The following is a 22,583-nucleotide window of genomic DNA, read 5'->3' as shown; positions in this document are numbered from 1 at the left end:
TACAGGACTATGAATTGCAGCATACAACTGGCAACTGCCATGATTATACGTATGATACGATTCATTCTATTCTAATGGAAACCTGTCACGTTTCAGTGAGGTTTGTATTCTCTCTCCTTTTTTTTTTTCTTTAACACCAATCATGACTTATAGTATATACAGGGTGAGGAAAAAGTCCGGGACTGGTGAAATATCTCGAAAACAAAGCATTTTAGGAAAAAATATTTCACACATAAGTTGTAGGGTTTCAATAAATGCATCAAACGGTGGTACGTATTTGACCTTGAGCGTAAGTATGGAGGAGTTGTCAAGGTCAAGTTAAAAATTTTAAATGAAAATCCCACTTTTTATTTAATATTCTTGTAGCTGACATCGAGAGCTTTTCGAAACATTTCCATGAGCTTCTTTCGGTTGAGTACTTTTCGAGATATGAGTCGATAAAGTTCAAGTACCGTCGGCATTAGCAGTAGCCAAGGTGTACCGCGTCGAGGTTGCACGGTCGGGTTGATACCTCATTGCGTGTGTGCACGTGCACGTATTTGGTAATCATTATAGTAGATGTTCGAATTGCCTCCCTTTCATTGCTTGGCAACCTCCACGCGGTACATCTTGGCTACTGCTAATGCCGACTGCGAATGCTTGAACTTTATCGACTCATGTTTCGAAAAGTACTCAACTGAAAGAAACTCATGGAAGTGTTTTGAAAAGCTCTCGATGTCAGCTATAAGAATGTTAAATAAAAAGTGGAGGTTTCCATTAAAAATTTTTAACTTGACCTTGATAACTCCTCCATACTTACGCTCAAGGTCAAATACGTACCACCGTTTGATGCATCTATTGAAACCCTACAATTTATGTATGAAATATTTTTTCCTAAAATGTCTTGTTTTCAAGATATTCCACCGGTCCCGGACTTTTTCCTCACCCTGTATATACAGGGTGTCCCAGCCCAACTGTGATAGAGCTCTTATTCCGTAACTATTAATGATACAAAAAATTGTTGATATAGAAATTGCATGGTAAAATGAGACCTATGTTTTGGCCGAAGTGAAAAATCTTTTACATTATTAGTTTAAGAGATATGATGGTCAAGTTTTGTTTTTTAAATGGAACCATATATTTTTCTTCAGATCATTGTATAATAGTGCTTCTCAAGACGAATTCATTAAGCTTTAATGTATACACTCGATTTTAATTAGTTTTCAAGATATAACGTTTACAAATTTTTCGATCAGTACATTTCTTTTTTTTGTACACAGATTACTCCGAGACGGATGGGCCAATCGGAACGAAACTTTTTGCATCTTGTAGAGTATAACTCCCGATTGGTGCCGTAAAAAAAATATTTATTTTGAAATTTTTCATTCATGATGATTTTTATTACAAAAAACTTATTGTTTAATGTACGCTCGGCGTATGTTCACTGATTACTTCGAGATGATGGATCAATCGAAAAGAAAACGTTTGAATCTTGCAGAGAGTTTCTCCCGATTGGTCCAATATTTTGCATTTTCTCATTTCTAATGACTTTTATCGCAAAAAACGAAATGCTTCAATTGTATTTTTTGGCGTTTACTATGCAAGGAATGTACCGATTGCGATGAAAGCTTTCACATCTAATAAGGGATATTTCCGCAATGATCCCACTTGCAAGAATTTATGGAATTAGTTATTGTTAATAACTATTGTTATAACAATAAACCTATTCGCTGGTGTTACTCTGCAAAGAATGTACCGATCGCGATGAAACCTTTCATATTTAGTAGGATATAGGTATGTATGTACATATATCCGCGATGATCCCACTTCCAAAAATGTATGGAATTTGTTGTTGCCATCTAAATTTGGTCAATTTTTTTTGGTTTATGGTTATTATATATATGTATGTATGTATCTATGCCTTGTTTCGCATGTGGATTTTATGCAAGAAGGGGTTTCACCTTTACATTAGATTAAATAATAAGTAAGAGTTTGCGTATTAACGTGTATTATTACGAGAAGAGCAACCGACAAAAAAGTATCAAATACTTCTATTGTAAAGCCGAACACAGTGCTGAGAGAAATTAAGATAAGTGTGGGTATAACATGGCCATGTATATTTAAATATTAATATTTAATGATTTCGTTCCTTGTTTCGTTTCATTTTATAGATATTATTAGCTGTTATACAAACCAGCTAGTTCAGTTAGTTAGTATAATACTTATTTTCCAAGGTTAAATTTCATTACTTAAAGTTCACAGTACACGTAGACTAAAGAAGAGTTCCTTTTATGTTAAGTTAATTAATATTCATCTTTATAATTATTTTCTTGTTTTTATATTTTAAAACAGCTCGGACAGCCCGTTGTGAAAACAAATCGCAATAGTGAATTTTTATGTTCTCGTTATTATATTACAGCAACTCAAAACATTTTTGAATAAGTTTGATTCTATTGACTTTATCTCAATAATAACCTTTACAATCAGCGTAGTTTTTATAGTTAATTTGATGACAATTATAGATTATAATCACAGAAACAGCAGACATAAATCCAGGTATTCAAATAGCAGTAGACATTAATCGTACCCTCACCGGTGTCTCTCATCTTCTTATCCGCAAGTACTTCGAACTGAGTTAAAATGCTCAAGAAGCCTGGACGTGTTAGCGTTCTTCTTTAAACTCAAGGAATCAATTTGGCTGGGAAAAGAACGATTGCTATTCGAAGAAGATTACTGCGTTCCATCGTCCGAGGCGAAGCAAGGCGATGCGAAGTGTAGAAACAGCCTAAGCATCACGGAGGAACGAACGGAGAGATCGAGAGGCAGCAGTAAACCTACTAGGCGTAGGTTTTGATGGCAGACAGCGGTGGTGAGTCGGTGGTGGACTGAGGACGAGGGGTAGCTGAGGGGTGGTTGGAGAGAAGGTTTAGATACCTTGTTGAGGATAGGCTGCCGGTGCAAGTAGGTTTAATATTTAATACCGCGGGCTGGTCATCCTGCCGAGGCGATAACACAGGCCCCGCGGGAACCTTCCGCGCAACATCCCTCGGAAAACGACTGCCGCCAAATTCGTAGCCCTCTTCCTTCCCCTACCCGCCATCTCGACGTTTTCTCCTCCAGCTAACACCTTCCATCTTCTGTAGGTACCGTTGCGCTGTCCTTTCTGTCTTTTTTCCGCTGAGCCGTCTAGTCGGACAAACCACGCCGCTACTACTGTTTCTATTACCACTTTTCTTTCACTTCTTTTTTCTTATCGTGAAACGAACGATTGTTGGTGGCCTCCTGGCCCAATAAATAAACTCGGACTGCGTGAACCAACTGTTTATGCTCGTTTCCTTCCTTATCCGTTTTGTTCTTGTTTAAGGCTGCTAGTGAGTCATTTCTAAACCTTTTGCTACTTTTTTTTAAGATAGCTAAGTCAAAATGTTGAGTATACCTTTGGATGTTAATGAGAAAATATGCTAATCAATCTTTGTTTTTATAACTTCCTTCATGGTTTGTTTATTAAAGGTATAATGCTGTTAATAATTTAAAATTTTGTTAATGCTTTCATTACAATACTATTTATATGATCCATACGAGATTAATATTTTTATATTTTTTGTTTGCTTGTTTTTAAATAACTAATTGTTACAGTGAATGAAACTAGTACACAGGTGATATAACACTTTCTTCATAAAATGTTCATACATTATTTTCTCTTTAAAACTTATATAATGAGAGTCGTAAATTATTAAATATTGGATTTTCATTTTTGGTCAATTTAATATAAACGGAATTGTCAGTTAAAATTTTTTTCTTTTATTTTGCTGAAATTTATATAGAAAGTGTAAGAACTAGCCAATATTTAAGGGCTATTAAGGCGGTCTGGGTTTGCGACGGGACAGTTTATAGTCGGGGCGACAGTGATGATAACTAGCGTCGCCTTCGACAGCCCCGTCGTAAACTCAGGCTAATTGTAAGTTCCAAATATCTGTCAGTCCGGTCAAGTGACAAGGGTGTTGATGACAGTTACGGGGGACTTGGTCGTTCTCTCCCTTGTTCGCGAGACGTTGCCCAGAAGCTATGGGGTATGGTGACGTCAATGGGGTTTCCTTAAAAAGAGTAAGAGTCGGGAAAGCGCGGACGACGCGCATTATAATATACAAAATTCGGTCAGCAAGTTCTCGATGAAGGGACATAGGACGAGTTTGAATAAAGATGTCTTAGAAAACCTGCTGTTTGTATCATTCAGTGCCATCTTTACAAAAGTAATATTCTTTTATCTTTTTAATTCCTTTATATTTTACTATAAATGTTATTCGAAATAAAATGAAATAATATTGGATTAAAGTTGAAGAAAGATATGAATGAAGGATAATTAATGTATGACAGCAAAAGTAGCTTCGTATTTGTCACTGTTTATAAATATGATTCTTATTTATTGCGTTCGAAAGTTTTTACGCTAAATCTCGCTGAGACAAAAGAAAGTAAAAATGGGAAAATCAACTTTTGTGTCGGTCAGTTGGAAGCTGAGAGTCAAGAATAGCGTAAAACGGCTTTATTCGTTTATTGGATCGACGAAAGTCTCGGAGCCTTGTGGGAGTAACAGAGGGGATCTGGGTTACGAAGGGTCCATGACACTTTAAAAATTCATTATGAAATAGCTCACACAAATCTGCACTTACTATGAAGATATAGCGAATCAAGTAGTAGCTCAGCTAATCGTTAAGACACTCACAATTGTTTTAGAATTTCAAATATATTTATGTGAAATGTATATAGAGTAAAACCTCTTGTATTCAAACACTTTAATACTCCATACATCACCTATGTTATTCATTATTATTAACCAGCTCATTTTGAATTAAATACTAAACTGAATGCTTGTTTTGTATAATCCAACTTAACTCTAATCTAGGATAATGCTTTGCTTAAATCCTTAACATACTGACATGAGGTCAGTAGGTTCTTTTTTAATATCTTCTTTTTCCTTCGATGATAGCTAGAATTTGTTTCGCCAGTTTACAGAGCACTGTTTTTGAATACTTTCTTCCAGTTTATATTAACATTTCCCAATAGCCTTGAGATTCAGTAATTAAGGTGTTCATTGCGTTAATCTGAGCTTTCCACTTCATTGCAATTGTTCCAGATGAACACAAAGTCGTATTGATAATACGATACATGCGAAATAAAGAACTAAACACAAAAAGAGCAGATAAAGAACACAATAATTCTAAAATGGTAAGGTATAACATAATTTATGAACGAGGGTGTATGTTACAACTCAATAAAAACTAATCACGCGTTGTATGCATTCAGCATCGAGCCGCCAGGGACGCATTTGCCGGAACGAAAGGGTTAATTTAATTGAATCTGAAGCCCCTGTCATCAGTAACCACCAGTTGTCAACGTGTTGAAAAAGAAATTAATAGAACAAGTATTAATATTTACTTTTGATAATATGATAATATTCATATATTTTTAAACAGTATAAGCAACTTAAACATAAAGGGTACTTTTTTAAGATGTATTTTTATTTATAAGAGAGAAATGTGTTCAGACAAAAAAGTTTTTCGACGATAGAATGACTGGTTCATATTAAATGTTGTATATCTAATAATATACGAAACAAAAATTAATGCGTATTGTAATTTTAGTATTAAACATAAAACTAAATAAAATTTAAACAAAATATGTTATAAAATTATAGTCGGCACTGTTCGCAAATGCTTATGTCGGAATTATTTAGAAATTACAAAATTTATGTTGGAAACCTAAAAACAGGAACATTTCTTTGACAATAAATATCTATAATATATTATAATCAACATTTGTATTAATTATTACATTTTAAAAATGATATTATTATTCTTATCAGCATTTATTACAAAAACAAAATAATACAGTGATTTTTTAGTTTCTAAAATAGTGTAATTATTATAATAAATACAAAATACTTTGCAATAAATACGTTAAAAAACCATTGTTTAGATCTGGCATAAAACATTGCTTTAAATAATAACTATTTGAAAGGACCTAGCTTAACCGAACAATCGAACAATAATACTAATAAATCAATTATTCCCCTGAATACTGAATATACTACATTTTTTCTTTTTTTTTCAGAATGAAATCACACAAAGCAGGAGAGCAAAACCAGCTTCAATAAAATAATTTAATTGTTTGTTTGGTTGGAACAAAAAATATTGTACAGCAATAATCTTATAATAACAATAAGGTTATTGATTACAATTGCCAACTTTAAATTATTCCTGATATTATTTATTTGACTTTAATAAACAGTAAACAAAATTTGTTCTATACCCTGACAAATCATGATATTTTTTTTATTTTAATATATTAAATGCTTTATTATTGTAAATTAATAGTTAACAATGAAATAATTAATCAATAACTTCAATAGCTTTAATTAATCAATAACTAATCAAAATAAAATTAACCAACAGGCATGATGGATAAGAAAGCAACATATTTTTCTTTAAGATAATAGTAACTAACAATCCATCTTTGGAAATTGTTTCGAGAACCACTACTCAAAATCACTCGATACGAACACGTTCGTTAAAAGAATTGAAGGCATGGTTGGTATCAAGCAAGCAAAGGAATTCCGCGAATACCTTGCGATCCGAGGCAAATCGAAGATAAATGACTGGTAACAGTAACAGCGACCTTGGTGTTAAGCCGTAGGGCAACCGAGGCTGACCAATTTACGACGTAACTACTAATCCAGCAGCGAGAGATTTTGCGGTGGTCGAACGAAAATACGACGCAAGGGAAGAAAAGTAGGTAGACAATACGAGGAGAAGCTTTGACGAGACAAGGTTGCGCGGGGCAAGGTTCGACAAGAACAGGAGTAGTTCGTAGAGGTAGTTGGTAAGGGCGTGTAACATTGGGGGGAGATGAGAAAAAGAGGAAATGACTAAAGTTGATATAGAGTAAAGAGAGAAAAGGAGGCAGGATGGTCAAAAGGAAAACGAGGGAGGGTAGATTGCAGGAAGGATGGACAAACGGGTGGTCGCGGTTAGAGACACCCATGTCGAGCACGAAGGCAATGGCAAAGATGGCCGACCTGTATCCCTGCAGGGGCGCAAGCGTGACAGTGCTAGACTCCGCCTATGCACGATCTACCCCTTCGTTCCGGTTGTTGCCGGTTCAGCCTGTGGCGAACAACCCCTCTGCTTGTGAGCACGCGCCGCTCAGCAAATCTCCTGAATCACCACCACCATCCCTTGTTCCGTTGTTTCCTTCTTCTTCCTTTACTCCCGCCATCCCCTGTGGAAGAGTTCATCTACGGACCACTCTTCGCCGACCAGTCAGCGCCAAAAAGTGCACAGCTTCAGGACAACATCCGCGTACGGTTCTACTTGGCTAATTAGAATCCTCGATTAGTGGACAACTTATCGTTTAAAAATCTTATTTTTTTTTTCTTCGTGGATGTTCGTCAAGTGATTGATCTTTGTGACGTAAATCGATCCGGTTCAACATCGTTCATATCCTTGGGAGGTTTCTCGTCTCCTAACCCGTGGACTTCTTTCGAATCAGCTGCTCCTCAATAGGCAATCATTTATTCATATCCTCCGACGAACACTGGCGCTACCCCTTCCCCCCTCTCTCTCTCTCTCTTACTCACCCCTCTTCTCTTTCTCTCTGTTCCTCTGTGTCTTGTTTTCTCCGGTGAAGTGTGAGGTCGCTGGATTCGTAGGAACGAATCGAAATGTTCGATCGGCATTATTAACACGAGACGTGTGCAAGATGTAAGATCCACGTTATCTTGGATTGATTGTAACGAAACCGGTGCACTGATTAATCGTCCTCGGTAGGACGATAAGGGTGAGTGGTGGCTTGCAAAAAGAAAAGTGTGCAAAAATACTTCTGTCACGAGTACATTATTTACCCGTTGGTGCGTTCCTAGCGATTTGATGAAAGTGAAGGTGAAAGTACTTTTGTAAAATTGCGAGGACATATAGAGTACTTGCTATACAGATGCGAACCGATACGAATACTGATGTGAAGAAGAAGAAGCGCGGTTGCCGCAACTGGTATCGTTTCGTTTGAGGGTGCTGGTTTTCGACTGGTTTAGGTCTAAGCCCGAGAGCTTAGACTTAACTGGCTGCAAAATGATGTACTCACCGGATAAGATGATGGGGAGCAAGGGACTCCACGGGGCACCGATCACTGCTCCGGGTTGTTTCCCTTCGGGACGATATTCGCCGCCGCCTTATCGCGCTGCTCCAGACCCCATGCCGCCACCACCGCGACGCTGTATGCCGAATCCTACCGTGAGTAATCACCATTTTATTCCACTCGTGGTTATGAAAATTACCATGCTTTTTCATTGTGAAACAGGTTGATGACGATACGATATTCAGAAACTTATTGAAAGATTTCATTAAATGAAAAGGGTTAGGAGTAGTTATAGTTGGTTACTGTGCTGTGTAGTGATTATGATTTACTATTAGCACATATAGTTTCATGGATGTCATCAGTGATCATCACCATAAATTAATTGATATACATAATTAAATAGCTGAATTCTAAGTAGCATCAATATCATATTCATCTTATAAGATAGCACGTAGAACCTTTAAATTGAAAAATGGAACTGTTATACGCTGAATTAATATTATATAATTTTTATATAATTTTATATAATTGATATATAAATCTCGTCCTACATATGTACGTTCGCTTTTATTATGACATTCGACGTATTAAATTTTCATGATAATTGTGCCCGATTTATTAGTTACATTTGTACTCTTATCTTACATATTTACGTCGTATGATATTGTATTCTGAATCGTACGACGCGTAAGTAATCATTTTTTTGTCCTACTCATGATTACTAATTGTAAGATTATTATGTTTCCTCACTGTAAAACAGATCGACAGCAATTTGGTATCGAAAAGCTAATTAGAAGATTTTGTTCAACAAACAGAATTGACGTAGTTTCGGGTCATTATTGTAATATAGTGCTTACGATGCACTATGAAGTTTTTATAACGATATAAATATTCTTTTACAAATTTAATGAAAAAACTAACATTGATATGATGAAACGAATTTAGTTGACAGTTACCGAACAATGCGTATACGTCGGAGAACCTTATCATTTTTCTGAAAATTTAATGAATTTCAAATTTTAATAATTTAAATAAACATAAAATACATTTATAGAATCAATTGTAATTAATGTTTTATTTATTTATAAACCAAAACCCTTGGATAATAGAGTTCGAAGAGAATGACCCCCGTGTAGGCACTGGAGATCAGGGTACCCAATAAAGCTTTAATATGTAATATTTTCTTTTTGTAAGATTTATTTTCGAATCGTATTCAGAGAGTAAGGATATAGAGTGTCTTTATGAGAAAATCGATTTTTACTAAAGCATAAAAAATTGTTAAAGGGAAATATAAAAGTAAATATTCGATTATGCTATTATTCGAGGATATTCGGTTGTCCGCATAATGATTAATAATAGAGTTGATTTTATTTTGCATATCACACCATTTTTTTGTAAGGTTACTAAAAATATAAGAGATATACAAATTTATGTAATTAAATTTTACAAGTAGGTATTATAACATACAAACCACAAAGTTTTTACTGATTTTTACTTGCCTCGCCATTTTTGTTTGATGATTGAATATTTCACTATATTATAATATATTTAGTGATACTTATACCGTTTAAATTATCTTTTTGATTTTGCTTTATAGTTTAAACAAATACTTTATTTGATTAAATATCTTTTAAAAAGGTACTCACTCCATCTTATCTGCATTTTGGTAAAAATATTACATTTAATAATATAGTTGTGTTATTATCATTAATAATTGTACAAAATTAAATTATAATTTAATTTGCAAACAAATAATTTATCAATACGCGCAGAAATGTTTATCAATCGGAAACCAAAATAAATTCTAGGATATTTAACTTTTATTTGCATTGAGAAAAGCTTCTCTTATTACGGATTATTTGGACTGCGTTTGAATCTTTATAACTAATTATATACATAAGATTAAAGAAGGGAAATTTGGAATACTATCATATTAACATGTTTATTGTGAGGTCGGTCACCGGTGACCAATACTACGAATTTGATTTGCTCAAATAATTAGGATACTTCTAGATACCATTCAAATTACACTAATACTGCATCGCACCAAACTGAAAATTAATTTTGAATATCTTTAAAATCCATTTTATCGTGTATGTATCTGATTAGACGACTGTTTCTACCGCGATGGTTCTTTTATTCTTCTAAAACCCCTCATATCTTTATGTATATGTATATAAATCATGACAACTTTTGGATAGCCCTAATACAAGTTAGAAACAAATTATAACTTATATCGACAATCTAATTTTTGAAACGTAAGTAAATAAAATTTTCATACACTTTTGTAGAACTTTTTCAAGCACAGATATAATTTTAATTATAAATAAATACAATTAAATAATTGCTAGCGTGGATCATTATTATTGCATTTACAACGTGATAAAACTTTTCTTCTTGTTGTATATTATTATTGTATCGCCTAGCATGGAAGAAATCTGTTTCTCTCTCGATAAAAACACAAAAAACTGCGATTAAAGTTTGCAAAGAACACTACATACATTATACATGAAGATTTGTGGCTGCTATATTCCGATACGTTTAGAATATAAGACGACGATAAATATATATATTTGCATCGTACCAAAGTTTTCTCTGTCACATATATTACACGTTTCATGTACCCATCGTTTATCTTACCTACGTTTATTGTACTTTTATATATATATATACGATTATATACATATTTACGATTTGAATTCTATAAACAGAATATTTTCGGATATATCATCTTTAATCTGAACCGAATTGTCGTTTTATTTGAAATTAATTAACACTTTGCTACTGCAGTGATCAATGACACTCTCAACTTTAGTAAGGATTACATGATTACATAAGAATTACATATTAAATATTCTTCTTCTTCTTAATACATATTAATTTGTTTAACGCGATATGCTTATAAGTGTAAGTATTTGGTTAATCTTTTCCAACTGATAATAATGCGGCAAGCCGTGTTTTCTGGTATTTGTTACAGTTTTCATATTTTGCTTGTTAAATTAATATAAAATTATTATTTGTCGAATATTAATATATACAATTTCAATAAGAGCGTAGTTGGGTGTAGTTGTTTAACCCACTCAGATTAATTTTTTCGCCCAAGAATCAAATTTCTCACGCTACGCCGCGCCGCGCCGTCGAGAGTTAAATGTTGGATCTTCCGCACCCGATACGATGATTGGCAAAGCCATGAGAAAGCAATTTATTCATACCCGATGCCATTTGGAGGTGGTGGCTGCTGGGAAGTGGGTATTAGAATTTCGTTTTTAAGCGAAAAGCTTGGGTACGACAAAGCGCGTGTCTAACGGTTCGAGGCTCAAATTGACATGTCAATCCCAATGAATTGATGTGTATTAATACATAATCGTGTGCATGCCAATAATTAATTTTTATTACTACTTTTTAAATATGTAAATACATTTGATCAGTTAAAATAGTTTTAGTTTAAGGTGTCAATCATTGTAGAATTTATTTTAATTATTAGAGTCTAATAGATGTTTTTTATTGAACATACTTGACACCGTTGATGATAGCTGTAACGTAATGTTGGAAGCTTCTTATTGTTAGATGTCTTGAATACCTTTATTCATCATGATTTTCATTTTATGACAAAATCTGTAGCGGTACTTTTTTGACGGACCAAATTCTTTTGATATGCCGTATCTCGCACCATTAGTGTAAACGACTTTAATTATAGTATTTTTTGTTTTTTCAAGGTAATTGCATTCCATGAGGAATTTTTGTATCAAATTATTGTAAATAACCGAGGATGGTACTACTATTTATCGTTAGTGATGTCAAGCAATTGAAAATCGCAATATTAAAACAAAAGTTACTGTACGTAGGAATTATAATTCCATTTTTTTTGAAATTATATAATAATACAAAATGATATATAGTATACAATAATAGGGCTTAGTATATTTCTGAAATGTACTGTACTATCCAACTTTTTTGCAATCTAACCGTCCTATGCAATTGTAGGCACTGTTTGGCTATATCGAAAAAACATATACACCTTGTAGGTACCCGGTTATCCGTGTCGTTGGCAATGCTCGTTTCACGTTGTAACCGAGAAGTAGCAGGTATCTAAACAGAATCAATCGGAGCTCTGTTTCGCTAGCAGTGGCGTATTCCTCTCTTCTTCTTCTTCTTCTTCTTCTTCTTCTTCTTCTGACAGGTTCCTCATTCTCTTGAACGTATCCATCCGCAACACGAATCTCTCTGCAGACTGATCCCGCGTCCCTCCATGCAGTTTGAAACGATGGCACACGTCGAACCGACTGGTTCCTCCCCATCACGATCTCTTTCCTCTGCTGTGCCGCGGACCGCCATAGTCTTTAGTTTATTCATGTGACGTAATAGGATAAAAACCGTTGCTACGAGCTGAGTGCCTAGATGAGATTACAGCCGTACTGTTACGGCCGGTAACGTGAATCCGATGTAATCGCTCCTTCCTGCGATTTTTTGGCTACCTCTCCCATCATCCTTGCGTCTCTATTATTTTTCTTCTTTTTTTTCGTCGATGCAACCAATTCCTCTCCCCTTCATTTCAATCCCTCCAACCTAGACACCGGATTTATTTGGAATAGTGTTTTCTGCGGTAAATTCGTCGTCGCTGTCCAAGCGATATTCAGCGAAGGGTGCACCAATAAATAACGAAGATACGCGTTGAAACAAAATATTCATTCCGTGTGTGAATACAAAGATGACGTTTAAGGATTTTCAGTAGGCTCACAAAAAAAATGGTTTATTCATTAAAAAATTGAAAAAACAAAGTGATAATCGAAACTTCGCAAAGTAAAGTTTATAACGAGAGTATCTCTTCTGTTGACAATGAAATAGTTTTAGGGGTTGAAACAGGGGATAGATAATGTCCTTCAAATTATTCCTAATATAATTTCGCAGACAGGAATTATGTTCTTAAGCTGTATTTCACTTTCTTGTGTGCTTTGAACTGCTTTTACATCAATAGTAATGAAATGTACATTAAAGAAAAGGAAGTAATCTAATATCCATTAAGAACAGATAAAGCACTGATCTTTCAAACTACTTATTTAATCATCAATTCATTTTCCTTTTAATATAAAAGTACAGTGTGAGACTGTAAACCTGTAGATTCATAATTTGTTTAAACAAAGAACTAACCATTTTGTACCTAGGATATTGATAAAAAGCGACATTTTACAATACTTTTATGCCATCAAATTATGTATGTCAGACTTTCTATGTTTGATTTGATTCAATATAAATAATATTTCAGACACGAATGATGATTAGTTTATTACTTGATGAAATGCGTTCAGAAGTTCTAATAAACATTAAGTGTTCATAAAGTTTTATGCAATGTCAATCGCGTGACGATCGTTTGGTCAGTTAATACCGTTAATTGTTCGTAAACGTGAAGTGTGGTGCCCTGTTCGTGTGTACTAATTACCTATGATAATTAATAGAGCTTCGTATTACGAATTCATCGTACAACGAGTAATTATTATTTACGTTTCGATGACCGTCGTCTCGCGCGTTTTCCACAACCTACCTATCTTTTGCTTCATCAGAATATCAACCACTTAATCACTTTGCGTTACCCTATAGTAGATCATTGTATTATTTTTCAATTCTTACTACTATGATGTAATGATTTTATAAGTGCAATTTCTTATTACCTTCGTGTATTTTGATCTCGAGTAGCTAATTGAAATATTATAAAGTTATCATTATCTTATATTTATTCACGTCCTTAACGTAAATAAAACACAATAGTATTTGCATAATCAAAAATGTATCTTATTATATTCGTTTAGGAATTAAACAATTTTGAAAACATTTGCTAGATTAAGTAGGTAAAAATAAATTTTATTTGATCTTTAGATTGTAGTATGTAATATTTGTTACACTAAATTTCAATTGTAGATATTTATTATATTATTTATAAAATAAACTTAATAGAAGGTGAATTTGATTAGTTTTAAACGGAATTATAAATTTTTTTTTATTACTTTTCATTCAAATTATGTTATTATACATTATAATTCATAGCTATAATTTAATTTATGATGGCAATGTAATTAACTAAAAATATATCTAAATAAATCTTTTTGTTTTATTTAAACTGTTAGAAACTTTCTGATTAAAATATTATTATTCATTTTATAAAATCTTTATGGAAATTCATGAAAATTTATAACTGTTTCCTATTCACAGGGAATAGAAACGCTGTTTTATCATGATACAACATAGTTGATGTACGTGATCATAAATTCTGTGCTTTTAGCATCGCCGTCGTCAAACAGGATTTGTGCTTGTCGTTTATTTTAAGATAAACGACAACAATCGATCGATAACAGTTTGAAGAATAGTATGAAAAAATAGTTTACGATTACTGTATCCGAATGGATGAACTAAATATTGCTGGAAAAATGAAGCATCGATATGTGTAACGACTCTTAAGAGACTAGACGGCGACGTTTATTGATTATTCTTCTATACATTTACCGCGTCATCAACCATCAACCATTGAAAAACGTTTTTTCCTTGTAAAACAATAAAATATATTGCTCATAAAAATTGGTAAAAATTTATATACATATATATACATATATACGTTGGTTCATGATTTTTACGAGGTACTTTAGTTACAATATTTACTGCTAATGAAACAAAGATTTATTTTTGTTTATTGCTGTATAATTTTGTTTTTATTTTGAAAAAAAATACAGTTTTACGTAATACACATACAATATAATATACTTTTTATTTTAAAAATTTATTTAAAAAAGGAAAATGTATAATATTGAAAATGCTCAACCTTATGTTAATTAATATTGCAAATATTTAAAAAGTACAAAAATTTCATAGTATATTATTCGATACATATGTTGTATAAGAAAGAGTATAGCAAGGTAAAATGGTCAAAAGTGCCCTTGAGTCGATTTTACCTGGCAATGTACCATACAATCGCTTACCAAAAGAAACCATTGTACACCACGTTTCAACCCTGTATCTCAACCAGGAGGGTAGTTACAGGATAAAATAGAAATAGCGGTTTTTACCATGTCTGTAATGTTATGCAAAATTTTTTTAAAAATATTAAAATATTCTAAACATATTTATTTATGATTGTGAATTCTTTTTATATTTTTCGGTTCCAAATCCTGGACGAATGTTCTAGGATTCATGGTATTATTTAATATCTTATATTTTATGCGATGCATAAATATTTTTGAAGCATTTTCAAATGAATATTGTTTATTGTCATAAAATCAATAATTAAAAATAAATTCATTCATAAAAAAAAGTGGAATTTTGGGGGGTGCAAATCTACGACAAAAAAGTTTCCAGGGGTTCAGTTGTCGGAGACCTTAACCGTTAGGCTAGCTACGCGTTGAAAAAGTCTTTCCTACTTCGGAAAATAAGTTGAGCATATCCCTTCAATTAATAATTAATCGATTACCTTTATTCATATCTTACTCTGTTCAATGCAGAATTATTTAAAATCACGTAATACATACACTAAATGTAAACGTATTTCTTACGTTATCCCACGAAATATGTATGTCGAAAATATCGGTTTATAATTTTTTTTTGTTTTTTAAGTACGGCACACCCTATCGAAAAATCTGAAAAAAATTGGGGATAATAGTCATGCTAATATCTAACTACTGTAAAAGTAAAAATCTAGTATCCCAGAAGCTTCTACTCGAAATCTCAATTTTTTTATTTTTTCTTGAGTTTTTTATTTTCGACGCTTAGGATTTGCAACCGAAAAATCTGAAAAAATTCACAATTATAAAAAAACATAGCTAAAACATTTTAGAACCTTTTTAAGATTTTTTGAATGCCATTAAATAGGGAAAATATGGCAAAAACCACTATTTCTTTCTCACCTTGTAACTAGCCCCCCCCCTATAAGCTATAAAATGGTGCATTGCTGAATAAAATCGGCTCAAGGGCACTTTTGACCATCTTATCCTGCTATACCCTTTGAGGTTTTCCATTTGTTTAAGAGGACTCAAGAAAAAATCGAAGCATCATGATAATACAACCCAGGTTTGTCACATCTGAATTGAAGTAATATAATTACAAAATATTTCTGAAAGATGAAGATATACTACAGTTTACTATTTCTGTAATTAAAATAACAACATTTTGACAATTGAAATATTTTTATTATTAATATTCCATAATTCGATCGTTACGTGTTTTAATGAGAATCAATATGGTCAAAAACCTTTTAATACTCCACTTACTGTCGAGTTTAATAAAATTGTATATTAAATATAATTAGCTCCAAATATTGCCTCAGAATAATTGTTCGTTGCCATTTAGTTATGCAACGCTATTGTTTCTCGTGTATACTTATGCGATATTTCTATAATGCATTATAACATAATAACGAAATAACAACATTAATGAAATTATAGAAGATTTTAATTAAACTCGGTAATTAAATATTTTATTATTCTTGTATGAATAGCGTTAGTAATTATTATTTAAGTACAATCGACTCGTGTAGTTCCTCGATAACTAAAACTCATAAACGAGATTTTTTAGAAACATTTGAAAATCACCATTTTAAGTATATTTACTTAAGTACATAATAATGTTCTTTCGTATTTACTGACTTTTAATTCAGGTTAACGTTGAAGACCAATGAGACTGAGGATCAATTGTAGATTAAATATTTCTGATGCTATTGTTGTGACTGTAACATTCAGTCTGTCTCGGAAGAAATGCAGACATAACTATGCAACTTTAAACAGAACTATATTTACATTTTATAGATTCGTCTGATTGAATTTCAATTTAATCTAACTAAACTCCATACCGTGTATTATATTTTTATATAGAGCGTCTTGTTCTTTGTAGTGCAAGAGTAAAAATGAAGCCATTTTTATAGATAAATAATTTAAAAAGTTAGAATACAAACTGTTTGGGAAATTTAGTCTGGGACAAAATTCAATTTTGTTTCTTGCATTTGAAAATAGGTGCTGTTATTGACGATAATTATACCAGGCAGACAACTTTATACAGGATGTTAAAAAAAGGGTTAAATATCTTAAGGGTATATCTTAAGTAGTACTCGTCCAATAGAAGAAAAAAGTTAAAAATGAACATGAATTAAAAAATGTATATATTCAAAGTCATAAGCAATTTTCTGTTTAAGTTGTAGGGCTTAATTATACTTGCTTCTTGTAATCAATCATGATATGTAAATAGCCGAATATCTTATTATTTCTGCTGCTGATGTTGATAAAACCTTTTCGTGTGTTCCACAACGTTCACGCAGGCTTCATAGCTTCGTATAAGAGAATTTTTTCAAAAATCCCTGATTTTCTTTGGACCTCTTCACAGGCATTTTCTATTTGCCTACGTGATTCATCTACGTCACTTATCAGTGACGAATATATTATATTCTTAAAAAATTTTCATACGAAAAGGTCTAGAGGATTAAAATCGAGGGCAAAATGAGCTGCACAGATCCAGTAGATTTTAAGACCTTTTTCAGTATGTTTGTCGAAAAATCATGTTATGCTACATCTAATAGTCGATTTGGTAAAATAAAAGGCCCAAGGTAGCTGATCAAAAGGATGACCAATCCCTACTGTTGCTACTACTGCTGCTGAAATTCTTCTTGTACTTATTTTTGAAGTTTTTTCAGTTCTTCGCCCTTAGGCCACGAACCTTTATATCGGGGATCGAATAAAGACAGTGTACAATGAGCAGGTCTCAGAAAGACGTTGATGAAGTTTCGTAAACAATACATAAAATGGTATTTTTTGGATTGGATATTTTTCCATAGAAAAACATCGAGCAATTACAGCACCTCCATTGGTAAGGCCATATTGTATATGAAATGCATTTCTGCCATTTTTTTGATTAGAACAATATAATGCCATAGCGATTTCTCTGAAAACTTTACATTTTCGGACCCATGTTCATTGCAATGTTTTTCTTTTACTTGATGAATACTATCTACCCTTTAAATATTTAACCCCTTTTTTAACACTCTGTACATATGTAATCTTTATTGATTTATCGACATTTTCATTTATTTCATATTGTTAATGAATATTCAGATATATATATGTACGTATCAAATTAATATTTAAATGCTTAAGAAGAAATTCGAAAATTAAATAAAGCATCAAAGAGAAACATCAATTTGTATCCATATGCATATAAAGGGGCTGTCGGTCTTTTAAACTTTTATTGAAAGAAATATGGGATAAGAATTTTTTTTCCATATCTGGTGCCATTTGGTAAAGCTCCCAATTTCTTTAACCATTGCATTGACAGAAAAAAAATTAACGTCATATGAACTATTTTTTTGCAAAATTTTAAAGTTTCCTGAATTTTTGAGATGCCCAAATTCTTCTGTTTCGCTATTGATTTCGATAAGTAGAGATGATTCTACAGTATTTACAGTGAACATTCTGTTGTAACGATGCAAAACACGATATTATTGTATATTAATAATGTATACTGCTTCGGAAAATTTCTGATGTATTATATTATTCAAAATTTTACTACATTATCACTGAGAATCGTGCAAACTATTATAACAGGCAAAGATGAGTAAATCAAGTCACGTAGAACCTGCTTTGTTAATTAGCTCTGGAATTTCAACTGTGCCTCCCTTGTGTAATAGCCAGAGACTTTCTACGAAGACTACTATTCTACACAGATATCCTGTAGCATGTAGCCTGATTTCCAGAATTTTCGCGTAATTCAATATTTGAATAAGCTGCACGTTTCTACTTGGCCTAGCGGAGAATCGTTGCAACACTGTGTACACCAAATGACGTCAGCTTATACCTTTCCTTCGGTTAGAACTACTTTGTACAAGTATACTGTATTCATACTGCATACACGACAGATATGTAAGAGCTTCTGTCGAGTAGAAAATTTTTGGAATTTCTATTTACCAAGGAAGCAGACTGCAGTCAGTTCGCGTCGTTCCTAACCGTTAGATTCATGAGAACTATTTCGTAAGAGTAAACGTTTGTATGTATGTGTATATTGCATAAACGTCAGATACAATACGTGAAATGTGCCAGTGGGGAAATGAAATTGTTACAAACGTTTATTCGATAGGAAGATGTAAAGTTGCCAGGCGTTGGTAGAATTTAAATAGTTTTTAGGAAGCATATTTATCATTATTTTTACTACTAATAATATTTGTTCAATATTTAATTCATATTTATTATTTTTCATTAGGAAATATTATTACAGTTTTTGAACATGCATACAATAGTCAAATTGCATTGAAAATCTTAAATATTATGCATTAAATAGAATATACAATATTTCATATTTTAATAAAACATTTTAATGTTATATTCTTTTATCAATTTTTATCATAATTTTTAAATATTTATATGTTATTAAGCATATTTATTAAGCATATTAAATATTATATATGTATGTATTTATAGAATATTCAATATCTAACACTTTAACAAAATCTGAATATTCTGTGAATATTCGAAAACGTTGCTAATAATCAATAATCAAAAATAGTAGATGAACTTTCAGTATAGAAATATATAATAATTAATAGTAAATAAATAATTACTATTAACAGTTGAATATTTACAGAATATTCAGATTTTATTTCAACATATTACATATTGAATAGAGATTAAAATATTAAAGATTATGCATTCGATTACTTATTTAGTATTTATATTTATCAAATACAGAGTTACAATGAATAAAACGTATATAACATGTTATTTTGTAATTTTTAGTAATCTTCCAATCAGATAGCAAATGAATTTCATATGTATTAAAAAAATTCATAAAATGTTTTTCAATTCTTTAACCAAAAATAGTTTATAGTTGAATTTTAGTATACAATTAATTAGATCTATTCTACGAATAGAAACAATTTTACTAATAAGAAAATCATTGTTTATCTGGCTATGTTTTATTCGTGAATCATGCTTTCAGAATCAATTTAAGATTTATAAAGACATACCAAACGATGTTTGGGATAAAAATTTCTTATTTTTTGATAAATAATCAATGACTGCAGTGGAAACTACTAGGTTCTAATGAAAAACTTCGATTTCCGGTATGAATATTTCATTTATGGTTAGTATAGGAAATTGAAAATACCATCAATCGATGGAACATACACTTACATACACGTAAGGGATTTTCGGATCATCCGTTAAAATCAGTTCGGTATATTTTGAAAGAGGTGAAAAGTGATTAGGAGCATCTTTATTATAAAAACATATTTTTCAACTTATGTGACAGCAATAATAATGTCTTTATATTATTATATGATTTGTATTTAAGTGCATTGCATTTTGGTCTAAATGTTCCTGTTTATTAAAACAAAGTTTTACGAACTGAGGAATGTTTCGTTATTTAACCCTACTATTTTCTTCACCTACGTTTTTATTTCATGACATTTGAAACGTACCGTATTACGATTGCATGCTATATTCTTTGGATAATGTTTCGAATCTCACGAGTGGTCGATCAACACATTGGGGGGTAAAGTACCCCAAATATCTTCATCAGGCTATTAATTTCCTAGATATTAATTAAAAATCTGCGATATAATACGTAGAATACATAACTAATAGAAACGTCTTTGCTATAGCTATTGCTTTGCAATTATTTCCCTCGCCTTACATTAGATCGGTTTTATTTTTTTATTAAACATGTTCCATCATTGACAACCCTCTTGAAACTTTTATAGATAATATGTAGTTAAAAGAAATGAATCGTTGTTTCTAATTTTTTTCGCGGGTGTCATTCAAGGGATTGTTTATAAAAGTCACACTAAAAAATTTAACTGTTATTTTTATAACCTCAATCATTGGCTAAAAATTTGGGATAAATATTTCAAGTGCACCTAATAAGTACCAACTTTGCATTTTAATGTGTTCAGATATTTTGAACATGAGAAAAAAATAGTAAAGTTTAGGGTTGTTACTCCCATATCTCCTTTACCAGAATGGCAGGGAGTTGAAATTACAGTTGTTCTTTAGGCAAAAAGCAATATGTGGTATAAATATAAATCGAAGTTGTGGCTGGGGCCGATTCACCATGCTTATCCAGGTTTCCCTTTCGTTTCGATCAACCATCAGGGATATTCGAAACTACAGTTTATTTTTTCAAGTTTTAAAACAACTGATTCCTATAAAATGTGAAATATCAAAGAAATAAATATAAAATTTATACTCAATTAAAAATAAATCTCTAAGAACATAGTACAAACATATGGAAATGTAATTTTTATTGTCGTTCATGTAGACCCGAAGAGAAGCAGCAGAGTTAAGTGTTCCAATAATTTCTGACAAAGGAGACGTCAGAACTCCTATTTATCAAGTTACACTATGAGTATAAAGTTTTATTATTTTTATGAGCTTTATAAATAAATCTTTATTTTGTACATTTTATTCTTGCAGCTGAGTCAAAATGATCTTGCACCATGCGATGATCATATGTATTGTGTATATAGAATATGAATTGTCATGTATGTATGTACATTGACGATGAGTCCCATCGAAGTTGCCGCAGTGAAGTTGGCTACACATTCACTAACCATTCACGCTGCGCCAACTTCACTGCGACAACTTCGATGGGACTCACGATCAGTGTACAATACATGATACTTTTACAGAACCAATCTACCTTATAAATCAAAGGTTAAATGTACAGTTTCAAACTGTGTAAAAATTACATACTCAGGATGTTTTTCTTTTCGTATGTGTATATCCTGTTGTGTTGTAAATTGTAAAAAGCGAAACAAGGGATGTATAGAATAGAGTGTGTTACAGGGAAATCTGAAAAAGTGGCGTGTGCGTCAAGTGGATGGCGTGGTGGTTTGGTGGAGTGATAGTAAGGCGGTAATTAACGTCAGGAGTGTTTGACAGACTGGGTTCGAGTCGGTTTGATATACATGTATTGGGGTGGCGTAGGTACAGCCCAGAACAGATGCACGCGTATTCGTGCATTACTGTTCGTACGGGGGTAGCAGACCACGAGATTGCATAATCGATATCTTGCCTACACCTGTGCCACTCACAAGTGCGCACCTGTGTACGAGATAGAAAGGTGAACGTGTTTAAAAAAGGTCATCCGTGGATGCTTATCGTTAGTATATTTAGGTACCTTTGTGAGTGTTCACCGAATTGATGATTTCACTTTCAAACACAATGGTTCTGTTTCCGTTGCGTGTCAGTCTCTGTCGGAAATGTAAATTTGATACCACGATTTACGAAAAGGCGTTACACTCGGAAATTGTGCATTTACTTTCAAATCACCTTGCCAATATTTTTTGCACCGTTAGACTTCATAAAGAAATGGATGGAAAGTAATTTTTAATCGTTTCCGAAGTCGGTTGTTTTATTTATTTATGTAGACATTTAGGTATTACATTTCAGCTTGAAGGACTTTAACAATGATTCAATCTACGTTCTATTTACTTTTTTTTTATCTTGTTATTTTTTTAT

General features: G+C 32.4%; 1 protein-coding gene across 1 annotated transcript in view; it reads left to right on the top strand.

Moving 5' to 3' along the window:
• Positions 1-8,099: 8,099 nt before the first annotated feature.
• LOC114879395 (inhibitory POU protein) overlaps positions 8,100-22,583 on the top strand; it is a 66,933-nt gene continuing 52,449 nt past the window's right edge. The window contains exon 1 of the mRNA XM_046288701.1: positions 8,100-8,261. Coding sequence (XP_046144657.1) covers positions 8,100-8,261 — 162 coding nt within the window. The remainder of the gene's footprint in view (positions 8,262-22,583) is intronic.

The sequence above is a fragment of the Osmia bicornis genome, chromosome 2 (genome assembly GCF_907164935.1).
Source record: "Osmia bicornis bicornis chromosome 2, iOsmBic2.1, whole genome shotgun sequence".
In the NCBI taxonomy this organism is placed as follows: Eukaryota; Metazoa; Arthropoda; class Insecta; order Hymenoptera; family Megachilidae; genus Osmia; species Osmia bicornis.
This window is presented reverse-complemented; position numbering and strand designations above follow the sequence as displayed.